The sequence below is a fragment of the Leptonychotes weddellii genome, chromosome 2, assembly GCF_054177405.1.
Source record: "Leptonychotes weddellii isolate Sample4059 chromosome 2, ASM5417740v2, whole genome shotgun sequence".
NCBI classification, from domain to species: domain Eukaryota; kingdom Metazoa; phylum Chordata; class Mammalia; order Carnivora; family Phocidae; genus Leptonychotes; species Leptonychotes weddellii.
Window position 1 is genome coordinate 118,354,349 of NC_138370.1, and position 24,180 is coordinate 118,378,528.

Genomic DNA, 24,180 nt, shown 5'->3' on the forward strand with positions numbered 1-24,180 from the left:
AGGAGGCATTCTGGGCAGACATAAAATACACGTATAAATATCGGAAGAATGGAGCGAAGGTGTGGGAGACAGGACATGGGTCAGGTGGGGCATATTTGAACAGACGGAGCAAAACTGGCAAAGAATCTGAACCATGTTCCATGCAGTTTATATCTGGTGTAATAAGAAACCTCAGTGGTTTCCTAACCTTTGGAAAACAGTCACACCATCCGAACGGGTTAAAGGGCAGTAGTGCTGAAAGAGATGAGAAGTTCCCAGAGAGAGTAAGTGGGGCAGAGCTCTCTCTTCCGTCGACCCACCTCAAGTGTCTAGCTTCTCTTCCTGTGAAAGGGCTGTCAGCTTCCCAGAGCAAACAAAGTGCTAAACCATCCCCTCTTCATATGGAAATCCCTTCCTCCAGGTAAACTCTGCAGGGGTCATTCTACTCATCCCTAGTCCTCAGCCTGACTGCCTCAAGCACAGCTCTCCTCTTGACTAGCAACCCACGATCCCAACTGAGTTTAGCCATCATGGTGCACGTGGGACCTGATACTAGCTAGTGGCTGTTGCACATTCACCCTCTTACCCAGACCACCACCAGGCAAGTGTTGTCCCTAAGCATCTATTTGCCTTGCTGGCATAAAACTGACTTAAAACCCTGGACCGCCCTCCTTTCCTCCAAGAGGAGAAGTCTTTTGGGTCTCTCTTTCATACTTGGATGTTATCTGGGATATCAACTTAGTCTTCCATTCTGCCTTGGCAATGGAGTCTGGGCATGTGGTACCAAAAACACAGGATCAGAAATAATAGAAAAGAACACGGCAAGCAGCCAGCTGCCTGGCCCCATCCCAGCTACACATGAGCCCAGTTCTGGCCCCACTGCCTAAATGGGTGTGGAATTGGCAAATGATGAGGGGCAAGAACAAAACCTCCGTGCAGAGACCTTGGAGAAAGCCAATTTTGTTTTGAGGCCAATTTGGGGATTATCTCTATTCGCTAAAGTTAAGAATAGTTTCTGGGACTGCAGCCCAAGGAAATGGCTTAAAGGAGAAAGACATAAAATTACAGATGTACTATGATAACAACTAGAAAAGAAAATGTGGCTAAAGACAAGAATATGAAGAACCTGTAGGTGATTTTACTAGAGCAGGGATTATAATTATTAATGGTAGCCAAAAAGTGAGGAATGGGGAGAAGATCTGGGGATCACAACACATTCAATCCCAGAATACTCGGGACAGGTTGACTACATGGGGAGCTCCAGCCACAAAGCAGTTCTCTAATTCTAAGCCTGCAGAAACTTACCATCCGAAGTGCTAGGAAATTAAACAGAGGGCAAACCATGGATCTGCCTCTCCAACAGCCCCTTTCATATGAATGATGACAGAAAAGCAATTCACAGATTAAAGCAGCTAACCTCAGGAGAGCAAGGCCTATCTCCTTTCCATAAGGAACAAAACAAAGTAAAAGGTCTTCAAATTATCCTTCCACACAGGGACTGCTGTGTTTCACACCCTGAACCTATGGAGACAGTAAAGCAACCTCCTCACCCCACTACTCTAAGCCCCCAAAAGCCATTCACAAGGGAGGGTATATCATAGCTTTGAATTGGCTAAAGTTTCTACAGAGAAATAAGATAGGCAAATATTTACAGTCCAGGGTAGAGGCCAGGTGAAATGGCTTTGTCAAGGCTGATGCTCACTGATGGTACATTTATGTGGCCTGGCTACCTAGTTACACAGGGAACCCTGAAGCAGTGTGTCTGTGCCGTCTGTCTGTCTGTTCCTCTCCTTCAGTGTGGTCCGAAAGTAAATGTAAAGTTCTCCAGGATGCAGAAAACCGAGACAACAGTTTTGTAGAAACCCTTGGACTCTGAAGCTGACCCAAGCCAGGACATCTAAGACATGCAATCTGCTGAGTTTTCAAAACTCAAGATAACAAATGGCTATGATCTGGTACCATGTACCTGGATCAAAGCTTTCAGTCTAAATTCACCAAAGCCTGAAATTTAACAATTACTGAATGTCTACTGTATGTCAGGTAAAATTAAGTCTTTCTTTCTCTAGAAAACATGGTAACTTTTTGAAGGCATTACATGATCTATGCTGCTTAAGATTTTTGTTTTTTAAACCACTTACCAAATCAGTACTTGCTTATATACCCCTAACTCTTGCCTGACACAATAGACCAAAAGCTCAAAGGTCAGCAGCAGAGAAAAAATACAGTTCATACACACTACCTCTGGTAAGATATCTTTGTCAGCAGCTTGGATTTGCCTGTGGGCCCTATCTCTAAAAGTCCCAGGGGTTAGGGGTGACTCTAGTTCCATGACAAGATAGGAAAGACCAGAGAGAGGGAGACGGCCTACAGACTCCAAGGGGCCCAGGAGTCACAAGGAGCCAACCAGGCAAGAGAGCACCCAGCCCTTGGCCTCTTTCCCTAAATGCCCTTCCCCATCCTGCTGACCCAGACAGAATGTCAGGGCGGCTGCACGGTACACAAAGTCCTGCCCTGGGGTAGATGGGAGGTGAAACTTACAATCCAAGGTGAGCAGAAGGAACACAAATATAAAGAACTGCCCTCAAATACAGGTGCAATTATAAACACACCAAAAGTAGGCACCCTGGGAGATACACAAACTCTAAGGACAATGAGCGCGCAATCCAAAGCTGGAGCCAGGTGGGGGAGTGTGGGAAAGCCTTACCCAGCAGAGGCTTCCAGAGGAGAACCAGAGCCCAACCTTCGGCCGGCACCCACTACCGCTTCACCTGCTGCTGCTTGTTTTCTCATTCACTACAGCTTCCTGCTGTAATTCTCTAGAGAGTCTCCATTCTCACACAGGAGCTGGAGTGTGAGTTTTACATTTGGTCAGAAGTACTCTTGAACTCACTTAAATTACCAATACACTACAGTATATACTGTTGCCTGCATTCACTCCTTAAAGTAATAACATACCATATATAATAAAGAGGGCCATGGTGGGTAAAAAAAGATGCCTGTCTTTAAACAGGTGAATCATGAGCAACAAGGTCAGAGGTTCAGAGCATGAGGGGGCCTGAGATCACCTGAGGGAAGGTAGAGAGGAGGCTCCTACTCATTGTGGGGCAATGCTCATCAACTGGAACAACAAAGAGGCAAAAGTGAGTTCTCCTTCCCTATAGCTTTTTGTTTCTTTTTTTGTTTTCAGCTCATGTCACTGCTGTTAAATTCACATGATCAGGTCCATTATGTGTATAACATACACTTTATGTCCCTAACTAACCATGTACCTACCCTCATACCCTTGCCTGCATGCGCCTTCCCACAATGACACCCCTTAAACTGTCCTTTGTTATTTACCATTTCGTGTGTGTGTGTGTGTGTGTGTACGTACGTACAGAAGGATGGGTGGGGAACCATGGATAAAAGTTACAGTGAGAAGACCTAGTCTTTCCAGTGCCACTTGCCCACACACAACCCCCAAGGATGGGGAAATGGAGAGAAACATGGATCAGTTGGTTCATGGCTTCTTTTTATAAACCTATTTCATTTATAAACCATACAAATTTTCTTTACAGAGGCCATGTGTTTACAAGGCCAGGCTCAGCACCTGCCCTGGAGTTTACAATGTAAGGAGTCACATTACTCACCTAGTGTAACGTCTGTTAGAAACAAGATGTTGTTGGTTGAGCACCCAATGCTGCTTGCAATCTTTCGGTAACTCTCACTCTCCACTTTGTGTCCAATCTTGGTATCAAAGTGCCCATCAACAAGCTGCACACAGGGAAAGAAAAGACTAATGTTATAAATACACTTGGAACCCGACCCTTTGTCTCTCCTCCATTTGCTCTGAAATACGTTAACAATCATAGTGATTTCGTCCCCTCAATAAATAATCCCTGAAAGTCTACTTAATAGAGAATTTTATGCAGGCTACAGAAAATAAAGTAGATTTTATAGAAATAAACATTTGGAAGAAAACTACCAATTCAATGTATATAAAATCATGTTACAATTTACTTGGTTTTCTTTGATTAGCATTAATTTTATATCCAAAATTTTTTAAAATATACATGCCCATGTTCCTTTGAAGAACTATTTGATAGATACTTGGAAAAGTACTTGAATGAAATAATATCAAAACTGTTAAAAAAAAATATACATGCCCGACTTTCTATCCTTAAAGCCCTACTTGCACTCAAATTACTTATTGGACTGGGTTTCACTCCTGATGACAGGTCCTAAACATTGTCCTTTTGATCCCAGAATGAACAGATTTCTCTAACCTGCCTCATTATTAAGCTGCTACTTAACTTTCTCTGCTGCTGACCTTTGAGCTTTTGGTCTATTGTGTTAGGCAAGAGTTAAAGGTATATAAGCAAGTACATTTTTATCCTTGAATTCAGTAAGTAACTATTGTGTATTATCTACTATCACCTTACTGTCTGTTCCATCAGAGAGAATAAAAGAGTAGCTTACATCTGTATTCAGAGGAGATACACGTATTAAAGGGTTTTATTCCTGATTTAATATTTGATTTAAACTAAGATAAAACACAGGGAAGTACTAAAATGAGAATACAACATCTCCAAAGCCAAAGTGTTCTCTGTGCACAGTAGAGGCTCAATAAATATTTATTTAAAAGATAGTTGGCTGAGTGACCTACTGCATATCACTAAGTTCAGCCTGTATTCGGTGAGTTAGCATTTCTTTTTAAAGTCCTAAATGCGGGGCACCTGGGTGGCTCAGTCGTTAAGCGTCTGCCTTCGGCTCAGGTCATGGTCCCAGGGTCCTGGGATCGAGCCCCGCATTGGGCTCCCTGCTCGGCGGGAAGCCTGCTTCTCCCTCTCCCACTCCCCCTGCTTGTGTCGTCTCTCTGTCAAATAAATAAATAAAATCTTAAAAAAATAAATAAAGTCCTAAATGCCTTCCCTTTTCCCAGTGCCCACCCTGTCCCAGAGGGTGCAGGGATGGTGGGACAGAGGAGCCGGAAGGAATTTTCTCTTCTACAAGAAAGGTAACAGGTGGCCTTAACATATCACCATTTAATAACACACCCAGTTCTCTTACAGAAGAATGAGGTTTCTGCTAAAATAAAATCTGCTCTCTCTCCAAAGTGCCAGAAACAAATGAATCTACCTTGCACTCTGTTTCGCTAAAGAAGTGTACGTGTGCATGTGTTTGGATGGGGCACGGGCCACTATTGTACTGCTGCTCACCAGCTACTTGAAACAACCAAAAGAAGTGGGCCATTAGTTTTGTCTGAGTGGACATGAGCATGACAGCATGAGCATGTATATATATGTATATATATACATATATATATTCCTGACCCCCCCATCCCGGACCTGCCAATGCAGCTGTGCTAGGAAGCACGGCCCAGGGAACTACACTTTGAACAAACTCCCCTGGTGATCGTTACTCACAACAGCTTAAGAACCTCCGATGCCAAGACTGGTACGACAGAAACATTTCACCCTTCCCTCGAATGCATTCCCTAGTTTATCCACTTCTCTTTACCACCTGCTTAGCATATATACATGTGGTGCTCTGAATGTTGACTTAGCTTATAACTATAGGATATTCCTTTAAGATTCATTCTTTCATGCTTTCACAGCATCAGAAAAACAGAGTAATCGGGTAACCTACCTCAAGAATATCTCCCTCTGTAGAATGCCCAAATAATAGCTTCTGGGCCTCTACACTCCCTGAAGAATAGATATACACCTTCATTCCAGCCTCTCTCCATTTCCGGACTGCTGGAACTACATCTTCGAAGAACCTAGAGGAAAGACCATCAAGTTCAAATGCAGGAATATGGTATCTAGCCTGATGAAAACCAGTCAAAATAGCTGTAACAAGTTTCTTTTATTTGAGCCCAAAGGGTCACCATGAGAAACACCTCCAAGAGACTGCAAACTCCTGCTGACCTAACAAGCTTGTCACTGGGACTCCAGAACCACAGTAGATTAGAAGCAGCAATGTAGGTGGAGAGAGCAGTTTTGGACAGGCAGCCACACTACCGACAGTAAAAAGTGATTACAAATAAGGGATGAAATAAAGTGCTTTTTTAAATTCCCAAGGAACTCAAAAAAAGTAACAATTATGTAATCTTCGATGTAATTATAACAAGAAGAGGTTACATGATGTCCAGTGTGCCTTCAGAAAGCATGGAAATGCCTTTAAAAAGATTTGCTCCCAAACAATTACAAGAAAAACATTTGAGGGTTCAAAGCTACTCATACGTGACTAGCTAGAAAATGGAACTCCATTTCTTAAGAACTAAGAAAACCTAAAGTTTTAAAATATAGAAAAAAATTACCTAATAAAACAGTTAAGAGACTCGTACCATCTCACATCAGCTAATCGGCAAACAGTGTCTAGCTTTTCTGATTCCTGACATGAAGTCCTGCTTCCCAGTTCTACACCGCCTTCCATATTCGGTGGTGGAATTATCGCAGAAATAGGTGAAAAGAGAAGCACAAGGAACTTGGAATGTGGAACCAGTCATCTTTAAAAGATTAACTGGAAAATGTCAGGGAAGTCTCCTACTGGATAAAACAGCTTAATGGATTACGCTAATTGAAGGAAAGAGATCAACTAATTTGAAACCAGCACACATAATTGTGGGTTACTTTGTGCGTTATTTGCAATCATAGAAACAGGATTTTTCCACATTGAATCTGCAGATTGTTACCGTTCCAATTCAGGGCTTAGAAGTCTAAGGTAACTTATTTCAAGTCCCTGGTTTTATAATTACGGAAACCAGTCCAAGACAATGAAGGACTAACTATAACTAGTTCGAGCGTCCTCTCTCAGCTCCACTCTTTAGTGTTTTATATAGTGAACTAGCGGATATTCCCAGATGACTGGCCTATCCTGATATTCTAATGCATCCTTTAAAAAGTGGAAGCCCCCTGGGGTGCCTGGGTGGCTCAGTCAGTTAAGCATCTGACTTCGGCTCAGGTGATGATCTTAGGGTCCTGGGATTGAGCCCAGCAGTCAGGCTCCTCGCTCAGCGGGGAGTCGGCTTCTCCTCCCCCTTTGCCCTGCACGCGCGCTCTCTCTAAGAAATAAATAAAATCTTAAAAAAAAATATGAAAAAGTGGAAGACCCTTGTAAAGTACATAAATAAAGGAATGGCATTTCATTCGACAGAAGAACAAAAGAAATACAGCAACTAGAAGTAGTCTTGGATCTTAGGGTGTACGTCAGGCAATGACTCAAAATCCTTAGTGGCAGGGTCTTATTAAGAATTTCTTAGCAGGGCGCCTGGCTGGCTCAGTCAGTAGAGCATGCGACGCTTGATCTCAGGGTTGTAAATTTGAGCCCCACATTGGGTGTAGATTACTTAAAAATAGAATCTTTAAAAAAAAAAAAAAATTCCTCAGCAATGCAAGACTCACGAGTCTTCTTTCAGCAGGAAGGCTCTCAGGAACACCACAGCCCAGACTCAGATAGTCTGTGGAAGTTGTTGTATCAGCACAGGACAGAGCGGTACTGCTGACACTCTGAGTAACCCCAAAATATGTAACTAATCTCAAAGCATTCTTCCTTCTCTAGCAGAGCAGAAAGCAGGTAACCTAACAGCTCTGAGAAGCAGCCCAACAGGACTGTCTGCTAAAGATCAAATATGACTGAGCTCAAAGAAGTCACCATTTTCTGGGAAGCTGTTTTAAACTGGGATAAAAGTCCTCAACCATCCCACAAAGCCAGGCATGCTGCTCTGGGGAACTTAGCTGGGTGGAATGCTTTATCCCGGCTTTGAAAAAACAAAACAAACACTTGCTCGTTAAGATAAAAAGAATTGGGGCACCTGAGTGGCTCAGTTGGTTAAGTGTCTGCCTTCGGCTCAGGTCATGATTCTGGAGTCCTGGGATCGAGCCTCACATCGGGCTCCCTGCTCAGCGGGGAGCCTGCTTCTCCCTCTCCCCCTGCCTACCCCTCGTTCTCTCTCACGCTCTCAAATAGATAAATAAATTCTTTAAAAATATAAAATAAAATAAAAAGAATGTTGATTTTATCTATTTGACTAATCACACAACTAACACTAATCACACAGAGAGAGGACCAGTGGAAAATGTACTGGGTTTCGGGGCTGGTGAAATGTTTGAGCTCCTTGAGCAGCTACATACTCGGCTTTCATGCGCCCAGCTGAGAATGCCGCCCTCCACATGTGGCCCTGCAGCTGTTTCAGCGCCGTGGTCTTCCGGTCCAGAGACATCTGCCAGCACACGTTATCCACCACGGCCTGGATCATCTGCTGCAGGTCATCTCCTCCATTCCCAGATGAGGCAGGGATGGGAACAGCCCCATCCAGGTGGGCATCCTCTTCAGCCTTTAAGTCATAAACAACATGAAGTCTGTTTCTTATTTTAATTTTAAAAAAGATCACTTAAAATGAGACACGAAAACCCAGCGGACCAACTTTCTCCAACTATCATTGGCACCCAGCACTGTTACAAATTCAAGTATCTTACACTCTGGGGCTGATATGAATGATTCCTAAAGGAAAGTGGATTATAATTAATAAATTCGCATCACCTTTCCTATATTGCTAAAGCTGAAATTTAAATGGAGAGACACGGTGTACATGAGGAGAGAGACAGCATATAATGATAAAATGATATAGTGGGACCAGTGTGTCGATTCACTTACAGGGATCAACAAACCAGGACTTCAGTTAAATCTGATCATTTTCTCGGCACTATAATGAACCGAGGAAGAAACAAAGAAAATGTCAACAAAATCTGTTTATGCCTGGAATTCAACAAAAACAAGCTAGCAAAGCAATGCCTGGGGTTGGTTCTTTTTCAGTATCTTGCAGTTTTCCTCATCTTGCCCCAAAAACCTAACAGCTACTTAAAACAATGACTCTGTGATGAAGCATATGTCCAATTTCTAAAGACCAATGATATACATACTATAGAGGGGGAATATATAATTTCAACAAGAGTTGAGACAACAGAAAGCTAAGGGAGGGGAGTGTTTCAGACTAACCCGGAGTTATCTAGAACATTTAACAAACCCAAATACCCCATGGCCCAAAGGCTTTATTTCCGATCCCAACTCCCAACCATTAAAACATTTCTAGAGCGTTCCACATCGTCCGATGTAGAAAACAAACTAGAAAATAACTGTCAGAGTTCGCCCTGCACAGTGTGAAAGATCTTTGCCACTGAAGCAATGTGAAGAAGAAAACGAATAGGAGTTCTACAGCACAGAATGCGGAAGGAAAAACGGACTGTAAACCGGGCAGAGAACAGAGTAGAATAGCACAGGAGACAAAGATGGGCCTAGTTGTGAGCGGGGTGCGAGGTCTACGGGGCTGTGTGGAGGTGAGGCCCCAGGAGCGCTGTGCAGGGGGCAGAAGAGACTAGAGAATCACTGGGAGACATTAATGAAAAATGTGGTAAGATGGCACCAAAATCTCTTGCACACTACCAAGAAAAAGCTTAGTTTTAAAAATACATGACGGGGCACCTGTGTGGCTCAGTCGTTAAGCGTCTGCCTTCGGCTCAGGTCATGACCCCAGTGTTCTGGGATCGAGCGGGCATCGGGCTCCCTGCTCAGTGGGGAGTCTGCTTCTCCCTCCCCAACTCCCCGTGTGTGTTCCCTCTCTCACTGTCTCAATGTCAAATAAATAAATAAAATCTTAAAAAAATAATAAAAAAAATACATGACATTTTTATGCGATCGAAACAACTCCAGTGAGAGGCAACTATAGAGACAATAAACTGCCGTGATCTGGCCATTTAATTATGTTCTGTGAATTCCTAAGCAAGTCACTGCAAAGTCCAAGCACCGTGAATCCAGAGCGCTTATTTTGCAGTACGTTCAGAGCACATCTGTCTCTGGGCATCCTCAATTCTCAGACACTTGGGAATGTGGAAGCAATGGAAGAGCAATGTCCCAACCTGTTTCCTCAAAAGATTGACATCCTGCTGGCACTCCTCTTCTTCCCAATGTGTCTGGAGATACTCTTTAACATTTTCTCTGATGTAAGGAAATAAAATGTCCTGGATAAACAAGTTAAAAAACAAACAAACAAACAAGAATTAGCTTGTCATTTGCATGAGATCAAGTTCTTCAACAATCTCACCTCTGCTAACTGTAGCAAGTAAGCCACTGAAACCTACATGGAAAATATGAAAATCTCTGTTGTGGCTATAGAAACAAAGACCAAGAAACAAATGAACTAGGTCAAGAGTCAGCCAACTATGGCCCACGGGCCAAAGCCAGACTGACATCTCCTGTTTTTGTAAATGAAGATTTTTTGTTTTTGTTTTTTAAGTAAGCTCTACACCCAATGTGGGGCTTGAACTCACAACCCAGAGATCAAGAGTCACACGCTCTACCAACTGAGCCAGCCAGGTACTCCCTGTAAATGAAGTTTTACTGGAAATGGCCACACTCATTTGATTATAGCGTCAGAGGCTACTTCTGGGCCACAGTGGTAGAGTATTTGTAACCAAGATCATATGGTCCGCAAAGTCTAAACATTTACTGTTCAGCTCTTTACAGAGAGTCCGCTGACTCCTAAACTAGATTGCTAGACCACAGGTCCGTGAGGGCAGGGATCAAGTTTATCTTGCTCACGGCTGTATCCCTGATACACACACAGTACTTGGGACTTGCACACAACTCAAATATCTGCTGAAAGAGTGGTGTCCATGCATGACAAATGCTTAAAAATTTTTTTTGATCACCGTGATTCTTTCTTGGTAATCAGACTCCCTATAGAACACCCTATATGAGAGTGATGGGCAAGACAATTCAAAGATAAATACCCTGTCAATAATCCATACATTGGCAAGGTGATTTCTCTTAGGTCAAAATTTGTATTTACTTACAATTGAGCATATGTATCTTTTCAAATCAAATGAGGCACATTCAATAATTTTTTTAGTGTCTACAAGTGGGGCATGCAAAAGGGAATTGAAAAGACAAAATATATCAGAGTCCCTTTTCTCAATAAGCTTAAGAATTTAGTGGGGAGACAGGAGGATGGCAGGCAAACCAAGACTTGCAACACGGTGCAATGGGTGAGACAAGCAGAGTAGGAGCAGAATGCTGTACAAATCCAGAGAATGACGACTCTGCAACAGTCTCAGCAATTACCTGTCTAAAAAAGCCAGAAAATGAATATATGCTAGGAGTGTAGACCCCAAGTATACAACTCAGAGGAGGTCTTCCATTTTAAGGAAAATTCTATAATCAAGTTGAACTCAAGAAGTCTGTTTATTTATAAACTCATTCACTCATTTAATTATTCAAATATTTACTGAACGCCCTTTATAATTTCCAGTTAGAAGATAAATAAGTCACGGGGATATAAAGTATAGCATACGGTATACAGTCAAGAACACTGTAATAACTTCGTATAGTTATGGATGGTAATTAAGTTTATTGTGGTGATCATTTCCTAATGTATATAAATGTCCAATAACTATGCTGGCACACATGAAACTAATATAATACTGTGTGTCAACTATATTTCAACAAAAAAAGATAAATAAATAAATAGTAGGGCTGAAGCATTTACCTCTCTTCATAACACGTTATTCAAGTTTCACCTGCCCTAGTAAAAATAAAGAAGTCATTCAATTTTGCTTGTTCTCATGTGGCATTCCAGTAAGTAATGGATCATTCAGCAGACTCAAAAGCATACAGTGTAATCAAACTGTTCAGCGTACTTGACAGAACAGCCTTGTTCGAGCTCAATAAAAACTCATTCCTGATCTCAAAGAAGGAAAATGAAGAGCTGAGATTGACAGCTTGCTGTTTGTGCAAGATTCCTTTTACCATACTGCTATACTTCTGCTTTTCTTTAAAGACTGGGTTTTCCCATTGTGCCCTTCTTTATCCTTCCTTTCATCTACTTCTCTCTCCCCCTCTCATGCACTGTGGTAGACTGCAAGCTGGCCTCCCCACTCAAGAATGCTCTTGGAGAAGATAGAGTAAACCTGAAGGTTTTGTGCACACACATCCAATCCTCTCCTAGACATGTACCATAGATAAACTCTAATAGATGTGCACAAAGAGGAAAGTAAAAAAATGTTTATTGCAATACTGCAATACTACTAAAATACTACATTTTACAACAAAATCAATGGAAGCAACCTAAATCTTCATCAGCTAGAAAATAAGCTCGGGTATATTCATTCATACTCTAAAACAATATATAGCAGTTAGGGGCGCTTGGGTGGCTCAGTCTTTAAGCGTCTGCCTTCGGCTCAGGTCATGGTCCCAGGGTCCGGGGATGAAGCCCCGCATCGCATCGGGCTCCCTCCCTGCTCAGCAGGAAGCCTGCTTCACCCTCTCCCACTCCCCCTGCTTGTGTTCCTGCTCTCGCTATCTCTGCCAAATAAATAAAATCTTTAAAAATATATATATACATATATATAGCAGTTAAAAATCAGAGCACTTAAATTATAAACATGAATATAAACTCTAACATATAAATAAAACTCTAACACAAAATGAGAAGTACTCAAGAGTCTCAGTTCTATCTGTAATGTTTTATTTCTTTAAGATCTGAAACAAAATAGTATAAAATCTAATAAGCTTTGTGGGAGGTGCATGGTAATTATATTAATCCTTATTCTTCCTTATTTAAAATGTTTCACAATTAAAAAACAAGTCAACTTTGATCCCTCATCCTCTACCTGCTTCTTTCTCACTTGGTCATCCTCCTCTAATGTCCTGTCTCCATTATTCCCCAATTCTCAAACTGGAAACATTCCTGGGGGAAAACTGTTGGTTAGATTCAGGGCCTCCCAATAACTGAATAGCTGAAGTACTCAAAAGGTATAAAAACGGATGCAATGCTATACTACTTTGTGCTTCACAAAGCCCAATTTCCTAATCCAGCTTTACTGGTCCCAAGAACAATTTATGAAGGGCCTGTGATTCCCGGGAGCCCAAGTGCTTAACTTCTGTGGGAGAAGAAATGACTCTGGGCAGCATGCCAGGCTGGGGTCTTACCTCTCTGCCTTTTATTGCTATGTTCAACTTATCCTCTCTGACCCTCAGTTTTCTCATCTGCTAAATGGGAATGATAATACCGAGCAAGGTCACTGTAGTAATTAGAGATACATAGATAAATAGATAGATAGGTAGGTAGATAGATAGGACCTAGACCTTATCACTTACATTCTCCATCACAGAAAACATTTAAACTGGGCAAGGATCACCTTTGACCCAAATTTAGTGACAAATAATAGCAGAGAAGTTCCCAGAGGATATATCAAAGCACAATGAACTCATATTCAACTTTTACTGAGGACACACTGAGTGCCAGATTCTTCTGATAACAGAGTTATGAACCACAGCCTCTCTCCTCAGAGGACTCACAGAAATAAAGGGTGCAAGGTTTCAAACAATTTTGAACTTTTAGGAAAAGCTTTAAAAGTTAGAGATTACTTCAGAATTCCTGATCATCTAATTTGACCCTTTCCTCTAGATATAAAACTCCCCTGTGCACTGAGTAAACACACAAGCTAGGCCACGAGGGCAGAACTTAGTATATAACACATGGAATATTAAGACTACCTGGGGTAGACATATTAGCAGACTTCTATTTTAGTGCAGTGTTACTGCATCATATAAAGGTACATGGGGCAAATAACTAAATTATGAAGATTTTATCCTATTCTTTCAACATACTTTTTGAGCAACCTATTTTATAAAATAAATGAAATGCCTTCAAGTTGCTTATTTTTTAAAAAGCCAGTAATTATATGAATTACATGTGTTATGATATCATATAAGAATGCTCTAAAAAAAAAGAGTTGGTAAAGCTAGTGCTTATTGCCCAACACTGCCCACTGAACATTTTCAGGCTTTAAAAGTAATTCCAGAAATAAGTGTGATGACAAATGTTTTAACTTCAGTCATAATCCATTTATGGGTAATTTCAGAATACTACAGTATGAAAAAAATGCTGCAATAAACCCAGGGTTCTATAAACATGTGAAATATGTTTAGTCCACCAGGCACCTAAGGGGCTGTTGTGGTTTAGTAGTACACATAACAAAAGGCCATAGAACTAAATAAGAGTATTTGTCTCTCAGGGGACTATGATTAAGTTCCACTATAACTGCTGGAGGGGATACTATGCAAACAGCAATTTATTACTCCATGCAGCTCAACGGTAGCTTTCTGAAAGAGCTCCATTAAGGCTCCTTCAGGGCCACAACATTTCTGAACATCTAATTAAACAAGTTGCCTCATTAATGTTTAGAAGTCCAAATATGGATTTGCTTTATGGTCAAGTGGTTGTTTCAATAAAAAGGTCAGAGAATCAATAAGAATTAAATAGTCGCTATAATGTTTACTCAAGTCTCCTTTGAGGAAAATGGATAATAAAAAGGTAATGGGTAATACTTAAGAGTATAGCTATTTAAAGGAACTATTTTAAAAGCCTTCCAATGAACCACACAGTGCAACAAATGATTTAAAGTATTTGAGAACTTAAAACTTTTTCAGCCAGGGGTGCCTGGCTGGCTCAGTCAGTAGAGCACGCGACTCTTAATCTCAGGGTTGTGAGTTCAAGCCCCACACTGGGCATGGAGCCTACTTAAAATAAAAATAAGGAGCGCCTGGGTGGCTCAGTCGGTTAAGCATCTGCCTTCGGCTCAGGTCATGATCCCGGGGTCCTGGGATTGAGCCCCACGTCAGGCTCCCTGCTCAGCAGGGAGTCTGCTTCTCTGTCTCTGCTGCTCCCCCTGCTTATGCTCTCACTCTCACTCTCTGGCAAATAAATAAAATCTTTAAAAATAAAATATTTTTTTAAAATAAAAATAAATCTTTTTCAGCCAGAAAATTAAACAACACAAAGGCATTACTGGTGGACTACTATTTTTCTATTCATCTCAGAAGATAAAAAGCAAAGGAAAATTAAGTGGGTTGATGGGTCTTAGAAACAAATCACATTCTCGGGGTGCCTGGGTGGCTCAGTCAGTTAAGCAGCTGCCTTCGGCTCAGGTCATGATCCTAGGGTCCTGGGATCAAGCCCCACATCGGGCTCCCTGCTCAGCGGGGAACCTGCTTCTCCCTCTCCCTCTGCCTGCCACTCTGTCTACTTGTGCTCTCTCTCTCTCTGTCAAGTAAATAAAATCTTTAAAAAAAAAAAGAAAGAAATCACATTATCTAAATAAGAAATAAAACAGGTTTCAAATATACAGCATAATTCCATTCTGGGGAATATCTAATGCACAAAACAAAATTAAGGGGAACATGGCCATTTACAAAGGTTTTTTGGTTTTTTGCTTATCTATTTTCTGCAATGACAGTGTATAATCTCTTTTTTAATTGAGATATAATTGACATATAGTAGTTTCAGATGTACAACATAGTGATTTGATAGATGCATATAATATTGTGGAATGAGGGGTGCCTGGGTGGCTCAGACAGTTAAACATCTACCTTTGGCTCAGGTCATAATCTTAGGGTCCTGGGATCAAGCCCAACATGGGCTCCCTGCTTAGCAGGAGCCTGCTTCTCGCTCTCCTCCCTATTTGTGCTCTCTCTCGCTATCTCTGTCACTATCTGTCTCTCTCTCAAATAAATAAAATCTTAAAAAAAAAATATTGTGGAATGATCACCGTAATAAGCCTAGTTAACATCCATCACCACACAAATTTTTTCTTGTAATGAGAACTTTTAAGATCTACTTTCTTAGCAACTTTCAAATATTCAATAAAAATATCATTAACTATAGTCACCATGCTGTACATTACATCCCAGAACTTACTTATTTTATAACTGGAAGTTTGTCCCTGCTTGAACACTTCCAACGATGGGAACGTACCACTTCATGGAAGTGATCCCTGCCATCTGTTAGACAGCTTCAGCAGTTGTGGAATTAAAATTGCTCCTTAAATATCCTTCCTGAAGACCATACTAGGAATTACCAAAAGTTCGGTGCTCTCACTGCTACATGGGCCACAGAGGCTCAGAGATTATAATTTTGGTGTCACTATCTTCAATGGGGTAAGCAGGGACGTAACCATTCCCCTTTGAAAGCAGAAGCCTTTAGGAATGAACATACATTAGATTTCATCATCTACATTCAAAATGAATTAAATGCATTGCCAGATAGGAAAAAAGTGTCTTCTAAATCCCATTAAGGTGATTAAACTAATTAAAGAAAGATAAACAATAATCTAATTAATTGCAATGAATCATATCACACAAGGAAAGGTTATCGTTTCCTTGAAAGGAAACGTAAAGGGGCTAGTCGCTGTGATAAGGTTTTAAAAAGAGGCACAGGGACAGAATACCAGTATCTCTGGAGTTTCAGAGAAGGAAACCTGATTGGCCTAAAGTCCTAGCCCCTAGCAGTGGAAGGGAAAGGGAAGGAATTGACAATTTTTTTTTTTTAATTTTTTTAGAGAGCGGGGAAGGAGGGACAGAGAGAGGGGAAAAGAATATATATATATACATATATATATTCTTTAAGATTTTATTTATTTATTTATTTGACAAAGAGACACAGTGAGAGAGGGAACACAAGCAGCAGGCAGAGGGAGAGGGAGAGGGAGAAGTAGGCCTCCCACCGAGCAGGGAGCCCGATGGAGGGCTCGATCCCAGGACCCTGGGATCATGACCTGAGCCAAAGGCAGACGCCCAACGACTGAGCCACCCAGGCGCCCCCGGGGAGGAAAGAATCTTAGGCAGGCTCCATGCCCAGCTTGGAGCCCGATGCGGGGCTCAACCTCATAACCCTGAAATCATGACCTGAGCTGAAATCAAGAGTCAGAGGCTTAACCGACTAAGCCACCCAGGCGCCCTGATAATTACCTTTTTGAATCCACCTGCCATCCCTGCAAGGTAATCCCTCTAAACACATGAAGAAGCTGAGGTTCTAAAAGGTTTCACTGCTGGTACAAAGTAAAGGCAGGACTCAAATCCAGGCCTATCAAATCCCAATGTCTAAGCCTATCCAGCTCTGCAGATGGATGACTTTGGGGAGCACTACTCAATGGGATGACCTAAGTCCCTGGATCCTGATAGTCTCTACAGAAATTTCTAATAAAGCTTTGGTTTCTCAAATACATTTGCACTAAGAAAACGAGAGATTTCGGTTCACCTTGTAGTTCTGTAACATTTCTAATAAATAGTAGTAATAATACAAGTAGTTGTAATAATAGTGGGAGTAACTGCCAACATTTACTGAGCCCTTACTATTCCAGGCACATCTCTATCTAGTCAATCTTTAGTGACTTCATCTAATCTCAAGATTTTAAATACCATCTATTGCTGATGATCCTCAAATCCATAGCTTTAGCATGGACCTTCTCCCTCAACTACCAAGCACTCCAAATTTATGCAACGAATTGATTAATGAATGGTCTTAATGATCTCATTTCAATTCTCATAATAACCTTATGAAACAAGTGCTATTATTCCATTTTACATAAGCACATAAAGGTTAAGTACAAATTAACAGACTATGGTACCAGTTTATCAATCAGATTTTTTTTTTTTAGTTTGAAGAGCCAGATCCCAGAGCTTCATCATCCTGCTTCAGGGATCTAATGAGCTTAAATGAACCTACAATGACTTAGACCCACACAAGGCCCAGTCCAGGAGTCAGCCAGCCTCTTGGAGCATACCGGTGAACTGCCAAACACTGGCCTGACTGTGGCTCTTCTCCAAAGTCCCACCCAGGACCCACTGCCGTGATTACCATTAGTGTCCAAACTACGTGTCTTAGTCTCTCTTTACTCAGGGAAGGGTGTCAGCTCCACACTTTTTAGACTTAAGAAAAGGAACTTGTTAAAAGGCGCGTAAGGAATCATTGAAAACAAAATCAAGTTAATGAACCCCTCATGTACACACCCAGAGGACAAAGAACCCTTTTTGGTATTAAAGACTTCCGTCTTTGGAAAGAAATCCGTGTTTCTGGAATGGAGTCCCCTGGGAAGAGGGCCCGGGAGGCCCCACGAGGGCCTCTGAGGACAGGGCGACTGACTATCCAAACATTCTTTAGAGCGGTGATGGAGAAGCAGGTACAACAGACTCACAGGGGGTTGGCTTCTTCGGACTCCTACCTCCACCAAAACCAATTTTGAAAATTAAAAGAGTTAATAAACACGAAAATCAAAAGTATTACATAAAAATATGCTTTTACTATAAAAAGAATGCCTTTTTTTCCTTTAGTGAAGGGGGAACATGAGGGTAAGCTGTAAGAATGGAAAATTTTAAGAATCATCAGACAAGGAAGGACTTCTCAGAGCTAAATACAGTATGTCCTTAAAAAGTTTATCTGAGCAAAAACAAAACAAAAAAAACAACAACAAAAAACAAGCTTATCTGAGCAAGACAGAGGCCTACCTACATTTATTTAAAAAGTGAGGGTTACATATTATAATTGGTGCCTTTTGGGGAGTAGATTGGACTACATTTCTTTTAATAATCTCAATTACTGCATGCATAGGAAAAAATCAGAAGGAATATTCACCAAATTTTTAATGGTCATCTCTGGGTGGCAGGAGCAAAAGATGACATTTACTCTCTATATTATATTCTTCTGTAATGTTTGCAATTTATAACAAGCATGAATTATTTTGAGGAAAAATCTGGGGGGAAAAAACACTTCCCCCATCCACAAAATAACAGATACAAGTTTCCATAGCATGATATATTTAGCTTTTTAACTTAATTGTGAATAAAATTTCTATCTTTCATGATTTTTTTTTAAGTAAACTCTACCCCCAACATGGGGCTCAAACTCACAACCCCGAGATCAAGAGTTGCATGCTCTTCCAACCGAGTCAGCCAAGGTATCCCTCTTTCGTAGTTTTTAATGTCCATTTTTAGCTGATTTCTTCCTTTGGACCTCTAGGTTTTAGAAATGTTGGCTCAATGAAAATTCTAATGTCACTCTGGAAACACTTAAGCTAAGTTGCACTTCAAATAAGATAAAGCAGCACCCTGAGGAAATTTGAAATAGCAATGATAGCTAAGGCTAGGAGAAACTTAATCCCAGCCCTGCCCATGCCCATTCTGGAATGCATCATATCACCATCACCAAACATTGGCTGAATCCCTTATGTGCCTTATGTGGTTCTGAATTTCTATGTTTTAGGTTGTATTGGGTCCCAATCAATTCATATGTACAAAGTTAAGCTATATACTTGTAAATCATTACCCTAATAACCTACCAAGCTTTCCATCTTATAAGGAAATTAAACAGTTGCTACTAAAATTTTAAAAAGGGGTGCCTGTGTGGTACAGTTGGTTAAGCATCTGCCTTCGGCTCAGGTCATGATCTCAGAGTCCTGGGATCGAGTCCCGTGTCAGGCTCCCCGCTCAGTGGGGAGCCTGCTTCTCCCTCTCCTTCTCCCTCTGCCCGCCCCACCCCCACCCATGCACAGGCACGCACATGCTCTCTCTCAAATAAATAAATAAAGCCTTAAAAATAAATAAATAAATAGGGGCACCTGGGTGGCTCAGTCAGTTAAGCATCTGCCTTCGGCTCAGGTCATGATCCCAGGGTCTTGGGATCAAGTCCCATGTTAGGCTCCCTGCTCGGCGGGAGCCTGCTTCTCCCTCTCCCGCTCCCCACTCGTGCTCTCTCTCGCAAATAAAGTCTTTGAAAAAAAAATATATATATATATATATATTTTAAAGGCTTCAGGCTCTGTCCACAAGGAGCTCTCGGCATTGCTGGAAGGCAGGAAAAAAATACAACCCCAAAGGCAGTAAGTGCTGCAGTGGCAAACACATGGCCCTGCAAAAAGGGGAGAGGACTCAAAAATTCCTGCTTAAAGTCCTCTGAGAGCAGAAGCAAGTTTCACCTCTATATGCCCACAGCCTAGCCCAATCAATATTTTTTACGGTAATGAGTACATGGAACCAACCTGCACTTGGAGGGGAAAAAAAGTATTACATTCCAGGCTGGAGGAACAAAGAGGCATGAAAGAGCATGACCTGGACAGGCATGTTCAGCTCTAAGAGTGCAACAGAATACAGGGATAGGGAATTGGAAAACCCTGTTCACTGAAGTTCAGGAGTTGAAACTTTATCTCTTAGCCAACAGGAAACCACAAAGGAGTTCCACGGTGCAAAGACAACCTATTTATGTACCTGTCCTCCTTACCAGGTTCCAGGAGGGTGATGGCTGGGTCTTAAGGATTTGGGATCCCTAGCAGAGACCGGCACATGATAGGTATTCAAACAGATGTGACAGAAGGGAAGGAAAGATCATGCAAGTGCCATGACACAAAAGGTTCTAGAATAAGAGACCAGAAATATAGGCTGGCGGTGCTTTCCATCCACTTGATATACTCAGACCCAATATAATGATTCTCCAAAGGCTCTTCCCTTTGTTTCTGGTTGAATCAACAAAACTCTGCTCACATACCACCATGGGTCTATCTCCCTTTGGGAGACAGTATTAAGCAACGGGGAAGGTTTGGGGGAATGTGAAGCAAATCACCAATAGCAACTTATCAAGACAGTCCTGCCATTTCAATGCTTCCACAGATTCTTTGAGATTAGACATGTTCTGGGTCTCATTCTTACCATATTTTTGACTAGGGTCATAAGGAGCAGAGGTGGAGGTATCGTGGTGGGAAAAAATGTGGAGCAGGTGGGTTTCACTAAATGTTAGTTCCCCGTTTTCCTTACTGACCCTTCACAAGCACTTTCTGTATTAGTCTGGTACTTCTTGCATTATAATCAGTGTTTCCACAGAGCTTTATAATTTTCAGAGGCTTTTGCATTCACTTCATTCAATCTTCATCACCACTTTATAAACACAACAGATCCTATAACCTCATCCTTGCAGGTGAAAAAGCCTAAGAAGTTCATAGAGTGAATGAAGACCGGGAACATGACTCAATTGCAGGTGTCAATAATAAACAGCACAGGTAGAAGGAAGTTTTGCTGTCCCTTGAGGGTTGTCTTCTAGCAGTTTCCTATTGAGGGCAGAATGAGCATAATATACCTCTCAGTGCTGAAAACATTAGACGCAATACTTATCAAATGGATGTTTAACCGAATTGGGATATACTATCAGACAGCACAAGCTCTCTTCCTAGAAAGACCATAAAATTAACATAGCAGTTTTCATGAGAAAGAAATGTCAACTTCAACATTTCTCAATTATTATCCCCTAAAATATACTGAACTATAAAAGAACTATAAAATTACAACCATCGTTAAACAATCAAGAATACATTATTCATTTCTAAAAGTGTATTAACATAAAATGTATCTCAAAAAATATTAAACAAACCCCAGGAAAAGTATATAAGCAGATATATATAAAAATATATATAATATATATTTATATTTACATAATATATATAGAATTTATATACTTATATAAATTAATAATATATTTAAAAATCTGTCAAATCTTAAAGAAAATATTATAAGTCTTAAAAAAATATTATAGATTGCATCCAACACCATTACTGACAAATTTCAAAACAAAAGTGGAACCATTATAAATTCTAATTCCTATGTAGCCTAGAACCTATAAAGGCATCTATTAGAAATGTTTATGCTAATTAAACATGGTAGAAGGGAAAATTCCCCCACTCTCAGATAGCCATATCCTAAATCCCAAAGCCTGTGAATGTTACTTTATATGGCAAAAGTACTGTGGGCATGATTAAATTAAGAATCAAGATGGGAAGATTATCCTTGGATGATGTGGTTGGGCCTGATATAATTACAAGGATCCTTAAAGGTAAAGAGAAGTAGGAGACTCAGAGAGTGAGAGACTGGCCTGAAGATGCTGTGCTGCCTGGCTCTGAAGACAGAGGAAAGGCCCATGAACCAGGAAATGTGGGCAGCCTCTAGAAGTGGGAAAGGCAGGGAAATTTTTCTAGAATTTTCTAAAATTTTCAGAAGGGACACAACCCCCCCAACACCTTGATTTTAACTCAGAGAGATCCATTTCAGAGTTGACCCTCCAGAAGTGTAACACGGTAAGTCTGTATTGTCTTAAACCACTAAGTCTGTGGTAATTTTGTTACAGCAACCATGGGAAACTAATACAACAGGTTTAGCAAAGCACTATTTACCTGCCCATCTGCCAGGATACTATCCCAAAAGCTTATTACGCAGGTCCCTATCGTACATACACATTCAATTAAATAAACATTCAAGTGTACTATCTAGTTGGTCCTGTAAGTACACATAACTCCTTGCTAACATTCTTTTTGTCCCTGAAGAACGAAGAGTGCTTCTGCTTTCTTTACACTTCAGTTCTGGAAGATGATTTGCTAAAGCTGGGAAGTGGCCACTCGTATAATGCTTTGTTGTCTACCAGGCTTACTGCATTACCTTGTTCTCTCCATAACCAACTAACTTAACCTCTGAGAGGTCGTGGTTCTGTTAACGTTGATGGAGACCTCCTCTAATTCATCTATACTCTCTTGCTTGGTCTACTTTATCATATGAAATGAGCCGTTAGAAAAAAGCAGGGCTAACAGGCCTACATATAGGTATGACTTACAAATGTGTATGAAGCCTCAATACTTGAAGTGTGGTATGGGGAGCAGCAAGGCAGCAGCATCTGGGCACCTGTGAAAAGTTCATCAAGTCCCATTCCAGATCTTCTGAATCAGAAACTACATTTTAGCAAGATCCCTAAATGATTTGTATATACACTCAAGTCTGAGAAGCACAGCTATAAAGAGCCTTTGGCTAGGGGACCCACCATGCCCCCACTTAAAATATTTTATGGGCAAAAATCCCAATCAGATTCATATTTTCAGTGAACGGGATCTTCTTAATTATTACCAAGATTTTATTCTCAAGCACAAAGTTTTCCTAAGGCATAGATGAAAAACATGTCCCCTGCCCACTATTCCCTAACAAGATTTATTGGGATGGTAGATGAAATATTGACGTAAACATATTCATTCATTTTACAAAGTTTTTTTTTTAAGGGCTAAGCACCCATTAAATGTCCATAATAGCCTTATGAGGTAGATATCCCCATAATACAGCTGAGGAAATATGTACCTACCCTCAGAGACATTAACTTGCCATAAAACACATAGAGAGGAGCCAGGATGCTAATCCAGACCTGTATAGCGTCCAAGCCCATACATGTAACTACTACTCTATACTGTCAGTCCTCATTATTGGTGGATTCCATACTTGCAAATTCTCCTACTCACTAAAATTTATTTGTAACCCCAAAATACTTGCTGCACTTTGCTCATCATTCAGAAATAAGTACAATGTGCATGTGGCAAAAATCTGTAAACACTTCATTGTACACATTCCCAGCACAAAGTGACAATATGCCTTATTTCACCTCTTGTAGTTTAAACAAACATCCTTTTCAGAGTCTATGTAGTGCCATATTTTTTGCATTTTGTGCCTTCTGTTGATGATTTTGCACTTCAAAATGGCCCCCAAGCAAAATGCTGAAGTGCTGCCTGGTGGTCCTGAGCACAAGAAACTGTGCTGGGCCTTAGGGAGAAAATACATGTGTTTAGATAGGCTTCGATAAAGCAGAGTTATAGTACCACTGGCTGTGAGCTCAATGTTAATCAATCAACAATATATATTAAATAAGGGAAACAGAAACACACATAAGACAAGGTTACATATTGATCAGTTCACAGAAATGTTGTGACCAGAGGCTCACAGGAACCAAGCCCTGTATTTTCTTTAGGGGCAATGAGTCATTTCTTGCTAATATGGGGTTCTCAGTGACCCTGTAGAACAGAACCACCTCAACTGTTGTTGCATGTACATGTTACATGCACATGTCAACACATAACAACAGGAAAGCCACCAAATTAAAGAGTATTTTCAGAAAAAAGAGGATAATTTTCTCCAAACCCAGAAACAATAGTTGAAGGTTCCTGACAGGATAACCGGTGACGGTGTTATTTCATAGGCTAACAGACTAAACACACCGGAATAATACAAGGTACAAAGTTAGAAAATGAATATTACAACACCACGGGCAAAATTCAAGTGGTGGCTCCATGGGGCATGCAAGATGATTCAATGGGGTAAGGGAAGAGAGTATAACGTTTGTTCACATTTATTATTCTAATCTCATCTTCAAATTTCAATGTAACATAATAATAATAGTATGTATACACAATTTATAAATTCTTTTTAAGATTTTATTTATTTGACAGAGAGATAGCGAGAGCAGGAACACAAGCAGAGGGAGTGGGAGAGGGAGAAGCAGACTTCCTGCTGAGCAGGGAGCCCCATGTGGGCTCAATC

At 40.8% G+C, this 24,180-nt stretch overlaps 1 protein-coding gene across 7 annotated transcripts in view; it reads right to left on the minus strand.

The window, feature by feature from the left end:
- The window catches only part of ENOPH1 (enolase-phosphatase 1), a 37,152-nt gene that overhangs the window by 3,073 nt on the left and 9,899 nt on the right, over positions 1-24,180 (minus strand). For 2 of the 7 annotated variants that reach the window (XM_081812249.1, XM_081812251.1), the window contains exons 2-6: positions 22,439-22,506; positions 9,876-9,977; positions 8,094-8,296; positions 5,608-5,740; positions 3,609-3,732 (exon numbers count right to left, since the gene is read on the minus strand). In XM_081812249.1, the coding sequence (XP_081668375.1) occupies positions 3,609-3,732; positions 5,608-5,740; positions 8,094-8,296; positions 9,876-9,977; positions 22,439-22,506 (630 nt within the window). Of the gene's footprint in view, positions 1-3,608; positions 3,733-5,607; positions 5,741-8,093; positions 8,297-8,616; positions 8,666-9,875; positions 9,978-22,438; positions 22,542-24,180 lie in introns of those variants that run through there. The other 5 variants (XM_081812253.1, XM_031041315.2, XM_031041313.2 and 2 more) reach the window with 4 other exon arrangements.